This window comes from Marmota flaviventris, chromosome 18 (assembly GCF_047511675.1).
Source record: "Marmota flaviventris isolate mMarFla1 chromosome 18, mMarFla1.hap1, whole genome shotgun sequence".
NCBI classification, from domain to species: domain Eukaryota; kingdom Metazoa; phylum Chordata; class Mammalia; order Rodentia; family Sciuridae; genus Marmota; species Marmota flaviventris.
In genome coordinates this window covers 40,967,538-40,987,225 of record NC_092515.1, presented here as the reverse complement: position 1 = coordinate 40,987,225, position 19,688 = coordinate 40,967,538, and the positions used below count along the sequence as shown (strand labels likewise).

The 19,688-nt window shown below is 39.3% G+C and overlaps 1 protein-coding gene across 2 annotated transcripts in view; it reads left to right on the top strand.

Moving 5' to 3' along the window:
* Cdh8 (cadherin 8) overlaps window positions 1-19,688 on the top strand; it is a 345,035-nt gene that overhangs the window by 170,483 nt on the left and 154,864 nt on the right. For both annotated transcript variants that reach the window (XM_027939092.2, XM_071604093.1), the window contains exons 4-6: window positions 3,220-3,387; window positions 7,027-7,214; window positions 10,999-11,252. In XM_027939092.2, the coding sequence (XP_027794893.1) occupies window positions 3,220-3,387; window positions 7,027-7,214; window positions 10,999-11,252 (610 nt within the window). The remainder of the gene's footprint in view (window positions 1-3,219; window positions 3,388-7,026; window positions 7,215-10,998; window positions 11,253-19,688) is intronic.

Genomic DNA, 19,688 nt, shown 5'->3' with positions numbered 1-19,688 from the left:
AGCCTACAACAGAGGCAACATCATCATTCTTAGAAAGTAAGGAGCAAGAAAATGAGAAACCTATAACAATATAGTCAAATAATGTCTAGAGTTACCAAGCATGGGAGAAATGTTTTAGAAAGGTCTGGAACTTTTCCCTCCTTCAGTCTTAGTCTCCTAGGATATTCTAGGACTGTTGTAATCCCAAAGAGATTTAGAAAGTAGGAGATTTCCTTGAAGCAATTTTTTAAGCTTACCCTTTCATGATGAGTAAGTAGAGAGGAAGGATTGTGGATATGGAAGAAAAACTGGAGTATACAGCAAATATTGTCTAGATAAATATTAATAATTCTGATAGGACCCAGAAAAGGGGGAAGGAAACACCATGTTTAGGTTACTACTATCTGTCAAGAACTTTGATGGAATTTACTTACATAATTTTAGAATGCCTACCATGAAAATCTGGCTATTATCATCATTAGACAGGCTGCAGTAGTGAGTCCTGATGGGTCTCCTAAATCTTTTTCATGGTCACAAAGCTACTAAGTGTGAGAATAAGAAACCATGGCTTAACAGTTATATGGGAACTTTCATAAGGGGATTCAAATTTGTTAACACAGATGAAACTTGGGTGGCATGCAACTGTGCATCTCAAGGATGGAGAGCACAAAGGAATTCTATACCTGGCAGAGACTCATGAAGCATTTCTTCTCCTATTTGATAAGCAGGACCCTCCACTGTAATATCTCACTCCCATTCTGATAGAATTCATTAACACTAACTGAGGTGTGCTCTTTTGAACTGAGCCACAAAACTATTTCAACCCCAGGTATCTGAAAAACATTACCAATGAACTGTTTTTTTAGCCTTTGTATCTATCTATCTGTTTATCTGTTTATATATCTATATCTATATATGCAAATGATGAGAAAAAATATATCCTAATCTGTTCTGACTCTGAGAAGTTGAAGGCATTCTTCTACACAAATAACCTGAGAGGCCTTATGGATGCACCTGAACCTCTTAATTTTATTGAAAAATATTGCTACCTTCCTTGGACAATTATATGATTTTCCTATAATTTTTATAAGTCTCATGTCCAGTTCCAATGTCCAATGTATGGCTTCAATTTGTGATGACCTTAGAATATAGTACTATGTAAACTTTATCACCATTCATGAAAAGTATGTTAAGGAGTAAAACTAAAATTGAGTCCATAATCAGTATAACTTGGGTTAAGAAAATACATACCCACAGCAGAATAGTTACCTTGGTGTCTCAGCATATTAATGATGAGTTTTTGTTGTCATTGTGGGTTTTTTTCTTGTTTATTTTCCATTCAAAAAAACCTTACAGTCCCCTAAGCCTGATATGTTGCTATATTTCTATTTTCACTATTTTTGTTTTGTTTTTAACCATATAGGTATCATCTCTTAATTGTATTATGATATGATCAAATCCTGAAACAAATAATTATATTAAAAGGTATCATTATATAACTGTAAATGTTTCCAAACGGAGTGCTGTCTGAAAGGTGAACCCCGATAGAAAAGTGGCACCAAGGTCTAATAAAGCAATAAGAACTCACAGCTCTTCCTAGAGCCTGCTCAGGGATTGGAGGGAGTAGATTTCCCTGACCATTCTTGCACCTCGCTTGCTGCTCAGATGATTCAGGGACTTGATCTCTATGAAAACCTCTTACAAACTAATAATTTCATTAGAGCATGCATGGGCATACACACACACACACATGTCCAAAGCATGCGCGGGCATACACACACACACACACACACACACACACACACACAAACACAGATAGTATTGCAACTTCAGAATTTGCCAAGAAAGTGCCTTATCTTCAATTTGAATTGAACATTTATGGTGTCCTGGGACTAGTGTAAGTGGAAGGGACTATCTTTAATTTTGATAGCTTTCTTTCACTTGAGCCAGAGATGTAATATACATTTATTTGATAGAAATATTCTGGGCTAGTCATAATATTTTTTATCATGGACGGTTAATAACAGGGATTGGCACCTTATGGCCCAAAGTTAAGTTAGAATGTAGAAAATAGAAAACTATAGTAGCATGATAATATATCTTATAGGTTTCCAAAATGGGAAAAATGAAATATCCATCAATGTGGGAATGGGGAAATGCTTAAGTTACTTGTAGCATATTCATATAATGAAAAATTGTGCAGCTGTTAAGAAGTACTGATGTGCACTACTATATACTGGCAAACAAGTTTCTCAAAAACATCCATCATTAGGAATAAACAGCTTCAGGGAGATGTCTGATCATGCTCACATTTGAGGTTAAATATTTCTATGCACATATGCACATTCATGTTGTGTATATACTTAATGGCTTTGTGATTATGCATAACAGAATGTCAGCAATATTTTCAATGAAAAAAGGTGTAGTGGTTGGGAGAGAGCTAAATAAAGATATTCGAAATAACTTCAGGATTATATAAGCAAATTTAAAATCTTTAACCTGAATATTAAATAACTAGTGAAACAGACTCACGGGAAGCCTAAAAAAAAAAAAAACAAAAAAAACAACCTCTTTAAGATTTAGCATGGACAATTTTATCATATCTTGGTGATTTTGTTTTACTTGCGGTTTCTCTTTTCTACAGCTTCCTATGTTTTGCAATATTTTAACTTCATAGTAAAAGAGACAACTAAGCCATTAAAACATAAATGTAATTCAACAGTACCTTAACATTTAGAAACTTGAGTAGATTAGTTCTGATTGGTGTTTTATGCATCTGAGTTGATTCTAGTAATGCTTTTATTTCTTTCGTCTTTCTAATGTATTTGTAGCTTCAGAATAATTTATCTTTGACCATAGAACCTTTAAGCTATTTGTCTATTCACTCATCTTGTAGGGGAATTGGGGGTCTATGATAAATTATAGGATTCTTTCACTTCCAGGGTTTTCCTGGGTGGAAATAGGTTCCGTTATGATTTATAATTTCATTTGTTAGGCATTTTCCTTTCTAATGTATATTTTCACAAGTTCTTTGTATGGGCTTTCTCAAGTTATCTAGAGATATTTCTGACTACAATCTTTCTCAGTGTTGCTATCACAGATAGAGACCAGTTAAATGTCAACAGAAATGGAAAATATCTGAGTGGGTGCATGATATAAGCACAAGTGTGTTTGTGTTTGTTGCATACATTGCTGAATGAACTCTGCCTGAAAGTCATTCTCCCCATTTTTCTCCCTCAGCTATTATAAAAACTGCTCTTCCCAACATGGACAGAGAAGCCAAGGAGGAGTACCTGGTTGTTATCCAAGCCAAAGATATGGGTGGACACTCTGGTGGCCTGTCCGGGACCACGACGCTCACAGTAACCCTTACTGATGTTAATGACAATCCTCCAAAATTTGCACAGAGTAAGTGGGTTTCCTGCACTAGATGAGAATATAAGTATGGTATTTTCACTTGAATTTATATTATAATTTTCAGTGACATTCCAAAAACTCATAGCAAACATTGAATACTTAATTTATAGAGTATGAAAAAAATACTCCTTCGCACTTAACAACTATCCCATGTACCATATTTATCCTCATTTTACAGAATTCAAAAACATTGGGGAAATTTCCAAATATCAAGTATGCAGTATGCAGTATGTAACTGAGAATTAGAGTGAGATTGAGATAAGGATGAAAATACCACTAAGATATTGATCAATTATTATTTCTGGTACTGAATAAAAGAAACCAAATGCCCAGTGTCTGTGCTGGGGAAGCCAACGCACTGTAAACTTGCTGTCACACTTGCATGTGTGGCATCTGGGAGGGACAATGCCCATGACTCTCTCCACTCTTTGAGCTAAGGCTGTGCTTTGCCTGTGCAACCCCAGTAACACCATAGGCAGTCACCTCAGTGAATTGGGGAGACAATCATTATTTTCTAAGTATCTTGTACTCTGCTGAAACACTTTTTTTTTTTTTGAGCATTTATCCAAGTAATGTGACATAGAGGAATGAGTCAGCAAAGCCTTTCTGACACAAGGACTCCCAAATTGAAATATGAAGAATGGATAGGTTTAGTTGGAACAAGATGAAACCAGCTAGAACATAAGAAATCAGGGGAGAGATAAGGGACATTGTAGTTAAAAGATTTTTATTTTATTTTTTTTAAGATTCCACATATAAGTGAGATTAGACAGTATATTTCCTTTTCTGCCTGGCCTATTGGACTTAATGTTCTCTAGGCTCAACCATGTTGTCATAAATGGCAAGATATCCTTTTTTAAAAGTTGAATACTATTCTATCGTATATAAGCACCACAGCTTTTTAAACCAGTCTTCCACCAATGGACACTTAATTTGTTTCTATGTCTTGGCGACTGTGAATAATGTTGCATTGAACATCTGAGGGTAAGGTGAGTGCATGACCTTGCATGGGAACAGAAAAGATTTCACAGTAGTTGGAGCACAGAAGTGCCAGGTGGAGAATGTGGCAACAGGAGCTAGACAATTAGCATAGGCAGGAATTAGCTGAACTTGGATTTATAGGCCATTTTAAGTACCACAAACTTTATTCTAAGATCACTGAAAATCCATTAGAAGATTTAAAATGGAGGTAGAGTTATAGTTTATCTCTAGGAAAATCAGGGGAAAAAAATCTGGCCTTCTTCCAATGTCTTTCTCCACACTGCACCCAGTGAAAGGGATATTTACAAACATTCATGTAAATTGAATAGCCCTGGCAAGCAAGGGTTATAGCAGTGGAAGTGATAGAATTAAGTATAGGTGTGGTTAATACTTTGGAGTTAATAATGGGAATAGTCTAAGGATTGATCGCCTTTTTCAGATAAAAAAAAATGGTTATCAAATATGTGATATTAGAGATTAGATGTCCACTGGTGCTTTTTACTGGGATAGGAAACATCACAGGACAATTGTTCTTTGAAAAGAAAAGAGAGAAGAGACGGGACAGAGGGATCGAGCTTGAAAATGACATATTCAAAGCACCTTTGAGAATTTACCTGAAGGAATTCCAAGGCAGAGAGAATAGAGATGCATTTTCATCAAGAATGTTAGAACTTTTACATCTTGCCATTCATAAATTAGACAATAATGCAACCCTTTTAAACAAAATTATTGAAGTGGAGAGCACCATTTCTCCTTGCCTTTCCCCAGTCTTTTATTCCTCATTCAGTTGCCATTACAGTTAATGCTATAATGTGCAATTCTTCTTTCTCAGAAAATGATTATCTCAATTCAACAGTGGCAGATGAGTTTCAAAAGCAGTCCCTTTCTTAGCGGCAATAACTATTAACTATGATCACACTGATAGAGATGATGAGAATGAGCAGAATAGCAATGGATAAAGGAATGCTCCATTTGCTTGGTTTCACAAGGCTCCCCGGTGTAGGTCTGGCAGCAAGGTGAGGCCCCTGGCTGGCTTATTTACTTAATAAGCATACCTAAAGGGATCATTTGCAAGCTTACCTGGAATATAAAGTTTGAAAGCAATAGAATCATTACACCAATTATGACCAAATTGGGAGATTCATGTTCCACATGATGATTTTCAGTGCCTACCTATGGTAAAACCATTTGGAAAATGTTTTTTTTTTTTCTTCCTAAGCCCCATAACTTCATGATTCTAAGAGATATTTTTATTTCATAATTAACAGAAAGGGTATTAGTGCTTGATGAAACTTCACTCAGCAACTAAACCAATCTTGTAATGTTGGGCAAAATGAGCCTTGGTTTATCCAAGGGATTCCATGATGGAATTCAAAGTAGAACTATGTGATGTTCTCCAGATTTAATTTTTCCTTTTGGGTTTATAGTTCATTGAATGTCTATTTCTCCCTTAGTGTCATTGTCTAAAACGTCCTGGTTGTCTGAGTTTTACTTCTCCAGAAACATTCACCAAGACAACCATTTGGTTAAAAGTAACTGAACTTATAGATGGTTCCATTAAACTCCAGTGGGGGAAAGTGAGAGAGAGAAGGATAAAGAGCCAAAGGAGGTACACAATCTAACCAGCTACCACTGTGGGTGAGTGGAACCTTATCTCATGCAGAAAAATCTGCCCTACTAGAAAGAAATAAAAGAAAAGGGAAAATAGAATGTCCTAGGATTTTATATACTACCTCCTGTGAGTCCTGGAGGGCTGCTTCTGCGGGGAATTAGTGCTCTGGAAGTTCCAGTCTGACATGCAATGGGCCAAATGGAATATGAAAGCCAGAGGAATCCCTCAGGCAAAGAAATGCAGGAGCTGGCAGTTAGATGTAGGGCAGGTGTGATATAAAGTGGTAATGGCCAGGAATTGTGTTTGGAGCACCACCAGTTTACAGGATACCAAGGAAAGTGAGTGACAACAACATCACAATGAAAGCCATTTGAATAAAAATAGGACAAATGTCACTAATTAGACATGTTTTACTGTTCCCATAGGAGAATGAAAATACACTGTAATTGTATTTTGCCTAGGGAGTTTTGAAGGTAGCATTTTTGTCTTCAGAGCAATGAGGACATTAGTAACAGGAGGAGTGTTTCTTGTGTCTGAACAGCTTGCTGCAGGGCACAGCAGAAGTTTAGTAATTGGATTTTATCAAAAAACGGTCTACAAGTCTGTAAATATAAAAGTAAGTTCAAAAGTGACTTTCAGTATGTTACATATCGCATCTTTCTGAGCTGAAATTAGCTTAATATGTTATGTTGGGCAGCAATGAATATGTCCACAGGCAGTCAGTGTGATTATACAGCAAATTGGAAGGTACATTCACATAGATTCACTAATATTCTGATACAGTTGTTCCAAATATATACCTGATAAACATGGTTGAACAAATCCCAAATCTCAGAAGAATCTTGAAAAAAAGAGTTCACTGTTCTGGGAAATATTTGTCTCTCTTTATTTAAAAGACTGCATGTTTCACAAGGCAATGGGGATGTTCTCATCTTTTCCATTGTTCAGAACAAAGGAAGTACTTAACACTATCTGCTGAATGAATATGTACATAGCTAGCATTGGTGCAGCACTCAGTGTTTCTACTCTTTTCTAAGGTCTGTATCACTTCTCAGTACCAGAAGATGTGGTTCTTGGCACTGCAATAGGAAGGGTCAAGGCCAATGACCAGGATGTTGGTGAAAATGCACAGTCCTCTTATGACATCATTGACGGAGATGGAACAGCACTCTTTGAAATCACCTCTGACGCCCAGGCCCAGGATGGCATTATACGACTAAGAAAGGTAAGCCAAGGAAGGTTTTGCTCATCTTTAAAATACCATCCACAAACTTGAGCTTGGACTGACAGAATCTTAGAGTTGGTAGGCATTTGGCTTTTCCTTGTAAAACATGATGACTATTAGGATCCTTTTAGCACCTCTAATCCATTGGGCCCACTTCACATTTCAGCTGAAGCTCAGGTAAACAGCTACCATGATGGTGCTGACCTCCCATCTTACCTGATATTTCTCTCTTTGTCTATTCCTCAGTGACTTTCCCTAAGCCCCGAGAGCTTAGGGAAAGAGCTTAGGGAAAGCTTAGAGAAAGCTAACTCCGTCTTTGTACAGGGCACTCCAGCTATTAAAGAAAGTCAAAGCCCAGAAGGGAACTCTCAACCAATTGGGAACAAAAGTTGATGGACAGTTAGTATTCTGAGGCATATTGCTTAATGTCTGCTAAGAGTATTCTCAGTAGAAGTCAGTCTCAGTTGCCCCACAATGGTGACAAGTTCAATAGCTTTTAGTCTTTCCCTGTATAACTCTCCTATTTCTGTACTGCTGCTTTCTCAAATATCTTCCAAGATATATTGACATTTCCCCCAAGTCTTTATTGAAAGCTGAACTTTCAAGAAAAACTCAAAGACAGGCTGAACATCCAGGTTCAGATATCCTAGCCAGCTCTGGAGCTCTGATTAGAAGACCAACCCTGCTACCACTAGCTGCTCTAAACTATGGGTTAACAGCCCAGTCATTATGGGAAATGAAATAAAACTCAGTTTAGCCTTACTTCTGGGTGTAGGGCTACTATTAGGAAAAAAAATTTAAAAAGTGTCTCTGAATGTAGACTTTGACAATGTGAGACTGCTTTTGCCATCAACCCATGGCTCACGGTAGATATGAAAATTTCTGTTCATTTTTCCATTTTTATTTCTTATAATAAAAAATCATAAGGAATGTATAAAACATAGCTTATTATTTTATGCACACAAAGCCTTGCAAGGGAAAAATACTCTTATCCTCATCATAACTTTGTTGGAAATCATTCTACATAACCTTTGTCATGAAGTAGGTCATGCTATTTTTAAATAGATAAATAAGAAGTACATGGGAGATTACACTCTTAGGAGCCAATAATTTCTTCCTCTGTCTTGATCAGCATGTCATTGATACGATTCACTATGTGATTTTCTGATGTTACATAAAGATCCATTATTCCCAGAGGTCCTGCTCTTAAAATTTCCCATTGAAGAGTTATTAACCATAGAAATATGAAATCTTCTGTTTATATTTTTGTATAAATATAATGTTAAAAATCAATTTGAGAAAAAAAATGGATGCATTTTTTTTTCACTTTCTTTTGAGCAATACTGTCTTCAGATCAGGATCCTAGCTTGGGTTTAGAACTCAAGAGTTGCAAAATGTTTAAAAACTCATATTTGAAATGGAGTGCAGCATAATGACACTTGAGTCAATTACTGAATGACCCAGAGCCACATTGTCTTTGGCTAGCAATTCCTAATGTAATGTTTATTGTTATTCTTAACTGCTGTCCTTTGTTGTCATAAGGTGCTTTTTATAAACTGAAACATTAGCTGTTTATGTTTTTGTCCACTATTATTCATAAACTTGGAAGCATGTACTTTGACACATGTATTTTACTTTAGAGAATAATTCATGGGCCTTCAATTCATGGGCCATCTTATTTGTCTGATGACAGTAGAATATATTGAGGTACATTGTTGTTATATGAGCTAAAGGTGAGACACAGCTAGGTTTTGAATCTGCCTACATATTTCTTTATATGCTCACCTGCTTCATAGCACAGCACTTAACAGTAGAATATATTGAGGTACATTGTTGTTATATGAGCTAAAGGTGAGACCCTCCTTGCATGGAAGCCTTCTGATCTGTACTTATTACTGAAGTATATCAGGCAACAAGCAAGGTACAGGGGTTCCCACTTTTTTTTTCCTTTCAGGCAACAACAGCCATTAATCCCCCTCTATGAGTGATTGCAAAAATTCTCTGGAAAATCCTGAGGAGAAGGCCTAGAGACTTACCATTGGCTGAGATTTGGGAGAATAGGAGGGATGGAAAAATAGAAGATGCTAAACAAAGAGTCCAACCTCTCAGCTAAGACTGGATAAATATTTTTTTAATGACCTATAGTACAAGCATGTGGCCACAGTTAATGATAATGTATTGTGTATTTCAAAATTGCCAGAACAAATTTTTATTATTCTCCTCACCCCCAAAAAAATCTGAAACAATTAGTGATGTGATAGATACGTCAATTAGCTTGATTGAACTTTTCCATAACATAAACATAGATGAGAACATCAAACAGTATCCCATAAACATATAGAATTATTATTTGTGAATTAAAAATAAAATTAAGAAATTAACAATAGAATCCATTATATTGAACATTGTTTGAAAAGACCTTGAAATTGTAAAATTGTTATAGTAGGGGTGATTGGCAAATTGTGATTATGCCGATAGTGAATCATTTATTCATAGGTATATACTTGTGCCTAGTAATTTGAGAATCAACAGAGAAGTGAGTGTTTGCATTGTTTACTGGAAAATATTGGCAGGGGGAAGCTAAGTCTCATTAGATCTGAATTCAAATATAAAAATCAACATAAAAATTTTAAGTAAGAATATATATTTAAGCTTGCATAAGAGTTCTGAAAGACTTCACTGATGGTAGTTTGTGTTCCAGCTTCTTATTTTTTAAAAATCTGCATTGCAGATTTAAAGTTATGTTTCTTATGAGAAATTGTAATGCAGACGTAACTATCTCCTTGAATCTTGACAGTCATGCATTCTTGAAATCTGGAGTATTGTAAGTTGCCAAGAATTGGTCTATAAGGGTTCTGATGCAGATGGGTCTCTGGTGTATTTAAAGGGACTATCTTCTCTTACCTCACTCTATTAAACCTAGGCCAATGACAAGAGTCTCTTGCCCTGATAAGGAATGAAGTGTTAGTATGTCAGAAATATGTTCAGTAATGGTACAATGAAGCAACTGCAAGTTGTTTTTAAGTGGTCGGTGAGTGCATACTCAGACTAAGTTCTATTTATACTGCACTTACTTTCCTTTTTCTAAATATAAACACAGCTAGGTTTTGAATCTGCCTACAAATTTCTTTATATTCTCACCTGCTTCGTAGCACAACACTTAACAGTAAAGACCTTTGCCAAGGCCCTAAAAAATAATAAACCTCATTTTAATTATATAATCAGTAAAGTAGCAATGCTTTGGAAATAAAATAAGAAAACACTCTTTGTTGAGATTCGTGCTAAATTATGCTTTAAAACATCTCCTTGGACTAAACAATGATTATTTCTAGTTCTTTACATTTCACACACTGTTGCAGAAATGATAAAATATTCTTCCCAGATAGAGATTGTATTCGATGCTGCCTTATCTCCTACCAGCAGAGGCCTGATTAACTGGCTGATTAGTATGCAGGTCATGCTATCACTAGTAAAATTTTATTATGACTCTGAAGTGAAATTTTGATGGCAGAATTCATGACTGTGAATATTTTGTGAATTCCAAGTGAAATGAGCAAAACAAAACAAAACAATGGGAGATTAGATTCACTGAGCTTGTATAATAAACAGATATCAATAAATGCCTGTAAAATTTACAGGTTGAATCTAGGGGAATGGAGAGTGATCCCATTAAGACTCACAAATGGGCTTAAATGCACATAACTTTCATCCATCAGCATTATACTCATTTGTTCTTGCTGCTGTGGTCATTAGTGAAGCATTCATCTTTGTCATTTCTTAACAGCCTCTGGACTTTGAGACCAAGAAATCCTATACTCTGAAGGTAGAGGCAGCCAATGTCCATATTGACCCACGTTTCAGCAGCAGGGGACCCTTTAAAGATACGGCTACGGTTAAAATTGTTGTGGAGGATGCAGATGAGCCTCCTGTCTTCTCTTCACCAACATACCTCCTGGAAGTTCATGAAAATGCTGCTCTGAACTCCGTGATTGGGCAAGTGACTGCTCGTGACCCTGATATCACATCCAGTCCTATAAGGTATTTCTCTTTTAAATGACATACTGGCTACTTGAAATGACAAACTCATCATTACAAAATGCTATGATTTGGTACACATTCTGCATGGCTGCCTTTGAGTCTAGGATCACATGACAAAGGAATTTAGGCCCAAACGTGCTCTGTCTGTGTGTCCATGTATATGTGAATATATGCACGTAGAAATATGTGCCTACTAAGAGCTTCACACAATGTCTGACACCAGAAACCTCAAGATTAATCAACCTATTTAGCAAGCCCAACGATGATGCAAAATCTCAAATATTTTGCAGCACATTTGGGTGAATCTTTTATATTTTTTCTTTTATTGCTTTTTAGCATTGCAAAAGCTAGTTTGTCTTCTTCAACAGTTACAGTGATACATTATAACTGATACAGTTATACATTAGAATTTAAAGACTTATAAGACTGCTGTGTCAATGTACTAAGAGGATCCCATCTTATTTCTGTTTGATGTTTGGCTTTAAAATTAGCTTATTCTCAGTTCATGGGCATTTCTCTTTGGTCAGCATATCTGGTTTGGTGTCTTTTAGACAAAAATCTTTTCCCTCACTTTGAAATTGTCTTTTGTCCTTTCTTTTTTTTTTTAATTTTTTATTGTTGGTTGTTCAAAACATTACAAATTTCTTGACATATCATATTCCACACTTTGATTCAAGTGGGTTATGAACTCCCACCTTCACCCCATACACAGATTGCAGAATCACATCAGTTACACATCCATTGATTTACATATTGCCATACTAGTGTCTGTTGTGCTCCGCTGCCTTTCCCATCCTCCACCATCCCCCCTCCCCACCTCTCCCCTCCCCTCCCCTCCTCTCTCTCTACCCCCTCCACTGTATAACCCTGAGGGTCTCCTTCCATTTCCATGCAATTTCCTTTCTCTCTCCCTTTCCCTCCCACCTCTCATCCCTGTTAAATGTTAATCTTCTTCTCATGCTCTTCGTCCCTACTCTGATCCTAGTTACTCTCCTTATATCAAAGAAGACATTTGGCATTTGTTTTTTAGGGATTGGCTAGCTTCACTTAGCATAATCTGCTCTAATGCCATCCATTTCCCTGCAAATTCTATGATTTTGTCATTTTTTAATGCAGAGTAATACTCCATTGTGTATAAATGCCACATTTTTTTAATCCATTCGTCTATTGAAGGGCATCTAGGTTGGTTCCACAGTCTTGCTGTTGTGAATTGTGCTGCTATGAACATCAATGTAGCAGTGTCCCTGTAGCATGCTCTTTTTAGGTCTTTAGGGAATAGACCAAGAAGGGGAATAGCTGGGTCAAATGGTGGCTCCATTCCCAGCTTTCCAAGAAATCTCCATACTGCTTTCCAAATTGGCTGCACCAATTTGCAGTCCCACCAGCAATGTACAAGTGTACCCTTTTCCCCACATCCTTGCCAGCACTTGTTGTTGTTTGACTTCATAATGGCTGCCAATCTTACTGGAGTGAGATGGTATCTTAGGGTGGTTTTGATTTGCATTTCTCTGACTGCTAAAGATGGTGAGCATTTTTTCATGTACTTGTTGATTGACTGTATGTCCTCCTCTGAGAAGTGTCTGTTCAGGTCCTTGGCCCATTTGTTGATTGGGTTGTTTGTTCTCTTATTGTCTAATTTTTTGAGTTCTTTGTATACTCTGGATATTAGGGCTCTATCTGAAGTGTGAGGAGTAAAGATTTGTTCCCAGGGTGTAGGCTCCCTATTTACCTCTCTTATTGTTTCTTTTGCTGAGAAAAAACTTTTTAGTTTGAGTAAGTCCCATTTGTTGATTCTAGTTATTAACTTTTGTGCTATGGGTGTCCTATTGAGGAATTTGGAGCCCGACCCCACCGAATGTAGATCGTAGCCAACTTTTTCTTCTATCAGACGGCGTGTCTCTGATTTGATATCAAGCTCCTTCATCCATTTTGAATTCACTTTTGTGCATGGCGAGAGAAAGGGATTCAGTTTCATTTTGTTGCATATGGATTTCCAGTTTTCCCAGCACCATTTGTTGAAGATGCTATCCTTCCTCCATTGCATGCTTTTAGCCCCTTTATCAAATATAAGATAGTTGTAGTTTTGTGGATTGGTTTCTGTGTCCTCTATTCTGTACCATTGGTCTACCCGCCTGTTTTGGTACCAGTACCATGCTGTTTTTGTTACTATTGCTCTGTAGTATAGTTTGAAGTCTGGTATTGCTATACTGCCTGATTCACACTTCCTGCTTAGCATTGTTTTTGCTATTCTGGGTCTTTTATTTTTCCATATGAATTTCATGATTGCTTTCTCTATTTCTACAAGAAATGCCGTTGGGATTTTGATTGGCATTGCATTAAACCTATAGAGAACTTTTGGTAATATCGCCATTTTGATGATGTTAGTTCTGCCTATCCATGAACAGGGTATATTTTTCCATCTTCTAAGATCTTCTTCTATTTCTCTCTTTAGGGTTCTGTAGTTTTCATTGTATAAGTCTTTCACCTCTTTTGTTAGGTTGATTCCCAAGTATTTTATTTTTTTTGAAGATATTGTGAATGGAGTGGTTGTCCTCATTTCCATTTCAGAGGATTTGTCGCTGATATACAGGAATGCCTTTGATTTATGTGTGTTGATTTTATATCCTGCCACTTTGCTGAATTCATTTATTAGCTCTAATAGTTTCTTTGTAGAGCCTTTTGGGTCTGCTAGGTATAGAATCATGTCATCAGCAAATAGTGATAATTTAAGTTCTTCTTTTCCTATTTTTATGCCTTTAATTTCTTTCGTCTGTCTAATTGCTCTGGCCAGTGTTTCGAGAACTATGTTGAACAGAAGTGGAGAGAGAGAGGGCATCCCTGTCTTGTTCCAGATTTTAGAGGGAATGCCTTCAGTTTTTCTCCATTCAGAATGATGCTAGCCTGAGGCTTAGCATAGATTGCTTTTACAATATTGAGGTATGTTCCTGTTATCCCTAGTTTTTCTAGAGTTTTGAACATAAAGGGATGCTGTACTTTGTCGAATGCTTTTTCCGCATCTATCGAGATGATCATATGGTTCTTATTTTTAAGTCTATTGATGTGGTGAATAACATTTATTGATTTCCGTATATTGAACCAGCCTTGCATCCCAGGGATGAATCCTACTTGATCATGGTGCACAATTTTTTTGATATGTTTTTGTATCCGATTCGCCAGAATTTTATTGAGGATTTTTGCATCTAGGTTCATTAGAGATATTGGTCTGTAGTTTTCTTTCTTTGAAGTGTCTTTGTCTGGTTTAGGTATCAGGGTGATGTTGGCCTCATAGAATGAATTTGGAAGTTCTCCCTCTTTTTCTATTTCCTGAAGTAGCTTGAAAAGTATTGGTATTAGTTCTTCTTTAAAGGTTTTGTAAAACTCTGCTGTATACCCATCCGGTCCTGGGCTTTACTTAGTTGGTAGTCTTTTGATGGTTTCTTCTATTTCCTCAATTGATATTGGTCTGTTTAGGTTGTCTATATCCTCCTGACTCAATCTGGGCAGATCATATGACTTAAGAAATTTATCTATGCCTTCACTATCTTCTAATTTATTGGAGTATAAGGATTCAAAATAGTTTTTGATTATCTTCTGTATTTCTGAAGTGTCTGTTGTGATATTGACTTTTTCATCCCGTCTGCTGGTAATTTGAGTTCTCTCTCTTCTTCTCTTCGCTAGCATGGCTAAGGGTCTGTCGATTTTGTTTATTTTTTCAAAGAACCAACTTTTAGTTTTGTCAATTTTTTCAATTGTTTCTTTTGTTTCGATTTCATTAATTTCAGCTCTGATTTTAATTATTTCTTGCCTTCTGCTTCTTTTGCTGTTGTTTTGCTCTTCTTTTTCAAGGATTTTGAGATGAAGTATGAGATCATTTATTTGTTGGTTTTTTCTTTTTTTAAGGAATGAACTCCAAGCAATGAATTTTCCTCTTAGAACTGCTTTCAGTGTGTCCCATAGATTCCGATATGTTGTGTCTGTGTTTTCATTTATCTCTAAGAATTTTTTAATTTCCTCCTTGATGTCTTCTATAACCCATTGATCATTCAGTAACCTATTGTTCATTCTCCAAGTGATGTATGCTTTTTCCTTCCTTCTTTTATCATTGATTTTCAGTTTCATTCCATTATGATCAGATAAGATGCATGGTATTATCTCTACTCCTTTATATTGTCTAAGAGTTGCCCTGTGACATAATATATGATCTATTTTTGAGAAGGATCCATGTGCTGCTGAGAAAAAAGTGTAACTGCTTGATGTTGGGTGGTATACTCTATATATGTCAATTAAGTCTAGGTTATTAATTGTGTTATTGAGTTCTATAGTTTCCTTATTCAACTTTTGTTTGGAAGATCTGTCCAGTGGCGAGAGAGGTGTGTTGAAGTCTCCCATGATTATTGTATGGTGGTCTATTCGACTCTTGAACTTGAGAAGAGTTTGTTTGACGAACATAGCTGCACCATTGTTTGGGGCATAAATATTTATGATTGTTATGTCTTGTTGGTGTATGGTTCCCTTAAGCAGTATGTAGTGTCCCTCTTTATCCCTTTTGATTAAGTTTGGCTTGAAATCTATTTTATTTGATATGAGTATGGACACTCGTGCTTGTTTCCGAAGTCCATATGAGTGATATGATTTTTCCCAACCTTTCACCTTCAGCCTATGTATGTCTTTTCCTATCAAATGCGTCTCCTGTAGGCAGCATATTGTTGGGTCTTGTTTTGTGATCCATTCTACTAGCCTGTGTCTCTTAATTGGTGAGTTTAAGCCATTAACATTTAGGGTTATTATTGAGATATGGGTTGTTCTTCCAGCCATATTTGTTTATTTCTGTTACTAAACATGGTTTGTTTTCCTCTTTGATTATTCCCCCCCACCCCTTTACTGCCCTACCTCCCACTGTTGGTTTTCGTTGTTATTTTCCATTTCCTCTTCCTGTAATGTTTTGGCGAGGATGTTTTGAAGAGATGGTTTTCTAGCTGCGAATTCTTTAAACTTTTGTTTATCGTGGAAGGTTTTAATTTCATCTTCCATCCTGAAGCTTAATTTCGCTTGATACACAATTCTTGGTTGGAACCCATTTTCTTTCAGTGTTTGAAATATGTTATTCCAGGATCTTCTAGCTTTCAGAGTCTGTGTTGAAAGATCAGCTGTTATCCTGATTGGCTTACCCCTAAATGTGATCTGCTTCCTTTCTCTTGTAGCTTTTAAAATTCTCTCCTTATTCTGTATGTTGGGCATCTTCATTATAATGTGTCTAGGTGTGGATCTCTTATGATTTTGCACATTCAGTGTCCTGTAGGCTTCTAGGATTTGGGATTCTGTCTCATTCTTCAAGTCTGGGAAGTTTTCGCGTATTATTTCATTGAATAGACTGCTCATTCCTTTGGTTTGGAGCTCTGTACCTTCCTGTATCCCAATGACTCTTAAGTTTGGTCTCTTAATGTTATCCCATATTTCTTGGATGTTCTGCTCATGGTTTCTTAACAGTCTTGCTGAGCTGTCTATGTTCTTTTCCAGTTGAAATACTTTGTCTTCATTGTCTGATGTTCTATCTTCTAAGTGTTCTACTCTGCTGGTAGTATTCTCAATTGAGTTTTTAAGTTGGTTTATTGCTTCCTGCATTTCTAGGATTTCTGTTTGTTTGTTTTTTATAACCTCTATCTCCCTGTATAGTTGATCCTTTGCTTCCTGGATTTGTTTGTGTAATTCATTGTCGAAGTGATCTTTCATTGTCTGATTTTGCTGTCTAATGTCTTCCTTGATACTCCAGATCATCTGAAGCATGTATATCCTGAATTCTTTATCTGACATTCCATCTGCTGCAGCTGTTACCTCTTCTAAAGTTGCGTTGACCTGCATTGCTTGTGGTCCTTTCTTTCCTTGTCTTTTCATACTGCTTGCGTATCTTTCCTGCAGGAGCGGGCGGCGGCTCTGCTCTCTCCTTATTCCAATTGGGGTGTTGTGGCTACCACGCCGGCAGGTCACTGGGCCTGTTCTGGGCGCTGGCGGCGGCTCTGTTCTGCCCCTACTCCAATTGGGGTGACGAGTGTACCACGCTGGCAGGCCACCGGGCCTGATCCGCCGGTCGGTTGCAGGTTTGCCTACCCTGCAGGCGCGGGCGGCGGCTCTACTCTGCCCCTACTCCAAATGGGGTGACGTGTCTGTCGTACCGGCAGGCCACTGGGCTTGTCCCGCTGGTCGGTCGCAGATCTGCCCACCTTTCGGGCACGGGTGGAGGCTCTGCTATGCCCCTACTCCAATTGGGGTGTCGTGACTACCCCGCCTGCAGGACGCTGGGCCTGTTCCTGGCACGGGCGGTGACTCTGCTCTGCCCCTACTCCAATTAGGGTGGTGTGTGTACCACGCCGGCAGGCTCCTGGGCCTGATCAGCCGGTCTGTTGCAGGTCTGCCTACCTTGGAGGCGCGGGCGGCAGATCTGCCCTGCCCCTCCTACCACGCCTGCGGACCCCTGGGCCTGATCTGCAGGTTGGTCACAGGTCTGCTCACCCTGCGGGCATGGGTGGCGGTTCCGCTCCACCCCCACTCCAGTTGGGGTCACGTGACCACCACACCGGCAGGGCCTGATCCGGGCGTGGGAGAAGGATCTGCTCTGCCCCTACTCCAGTTGGGGTGACGTGTGTACCACACTGGCAGGCCACTGGGCCTGACCCGCCAGGCTGTCACAGGTCTGTTTACCTTGCAAGTGCGAACGGCGGCTCTGCCCTGCCCCTCCTACCACGCCCATGTACCACTGGGTCGCGGGTCTGCCTACCTTGCGGGTGCGGGTGGCGGCTCCGCTCCGCCCCCTCTCCAATTGGGGTCACGCGGTCACCACGCTGGCGAGCCACTGGGCCTGCTCCGGGCGCTGGCGGCGGCCCGGCTCCTCCCCTCTGGCTCGACGACAAATTGAGGAGACTCGGGTGTCTGTGCCTCACCCCCCCTACCAGGAGACCAACTGTTACTGTCGCCGCTGGTATTGATGAAGTTCTCTCCTCCGCCTCTTTCTGATGACATCAGATCTCTGCCATGTTGGTATCCTATGCGAATGGCAGCATTTCGTTCCCCTTGCCGGGCAACCAAAGCAACGGGTGAGTCCTGACCAGCCCTCAGCAGGTCCCGGACCGAGAAGCAGTTTCTGCGGGCTCCTAGCCCCGTGCCAGGGCAGTTCCGGGAGCCGGAACTCGGCCACTCCGTGCTCGGTGTAAGCTCCTATAAGAGTAGGCTCCAAGAAGCAGTCCCCGCGGGCTCAGTTCCGGGAGCCGGAATTCGGCCGCTTAGTGCTTGGTGTATGCTCTGATAGGAGCAGGGTCCAAGAAGCAGCCTCCGCAGGCTCCGCAGCCCTGGGCCAGGGCAGTTCCGGGACGGTTCCGGGAGCCGGAACTCGGCCGCCCCGCGCTCGGTGTTCGCTCCGATAAGATCAGGTTCTAAGAAGCACCCAGGCACTGAACCCTAGCAATCTGTCTGCAAGCCGCAGGCGAATTACAGCCTGAAATTACCTGTTCTATGGCTGAATGAGCTGCAGTCAGTCGAAAACAGGGATGGTGACGTCAGCTTTCCAACATGGTGGCTGCTGGCCTCCTCTGTGGTCTGACCGGTGTGGAGAACTGAGATGGACTGCTTCCTTCACCTGTCTCGAACCCAGAATTCAGCCCTGAGTACGGTGCTTGCATGGCTGGCAGAAACTGCAGCGCTGTATCCCTGCGTCGCTATCTCCTCGTTTCCCAGCACGCGCTGCAGACTCTAGCCGCGGGGCGATTTGCTGAATAAGCAGTGTTACCCTCCGTGCGACAAACCTCTCGCGTTTGAGTCCCCGTAGCCGATCCTCGTGCGATGGAAATCCTTCCTCCAGGTTCCGGAGCACCCCACTATTGCTGGAAATTCCTAACAAGATAGCCTTTAGCCGTCCTGACTTGTCATACTCCCACACATTGAAGCAGCACACGGGGGCAATGCACTCCCCTCGCCGCCATCTTCCTTCTCCTCTCAACATACAGATTTTGAGGGGACACTAATCTTGAGACCCTGACAGAGAAACATTTGGTAGTATTTTCTATTCAACAGTTATGTGAATTGCAACAATGGGAAATTAAGGATTTTAATATTATGTAAAGGTGGCATGCAGGAGTTGAGTTCTCTACTTTAGATTTTGTTCAAATTCTGAGTTGAATTTGAAGATAGCTCATATATTCATCTGTGTCTGTTGTACAGACACTTGAAAATGGTTCCATGTTGTCAGGACTTTCTAGAAAGCAGGTGATTAGCTGAGATGTTATGGTTTGGATATGAGATATCCCATAAAAGATCACATGAGAGATAATGCGAAGAGTTTCATAGGAGAAATGATTGTATTGTGAGAGTCTTAACCCCATCAGTGACTTAATCCCTGATGGGATTAACTGAGTGGTGATTAGAGGCAGGTTGGGTGTAGTTGAAGGA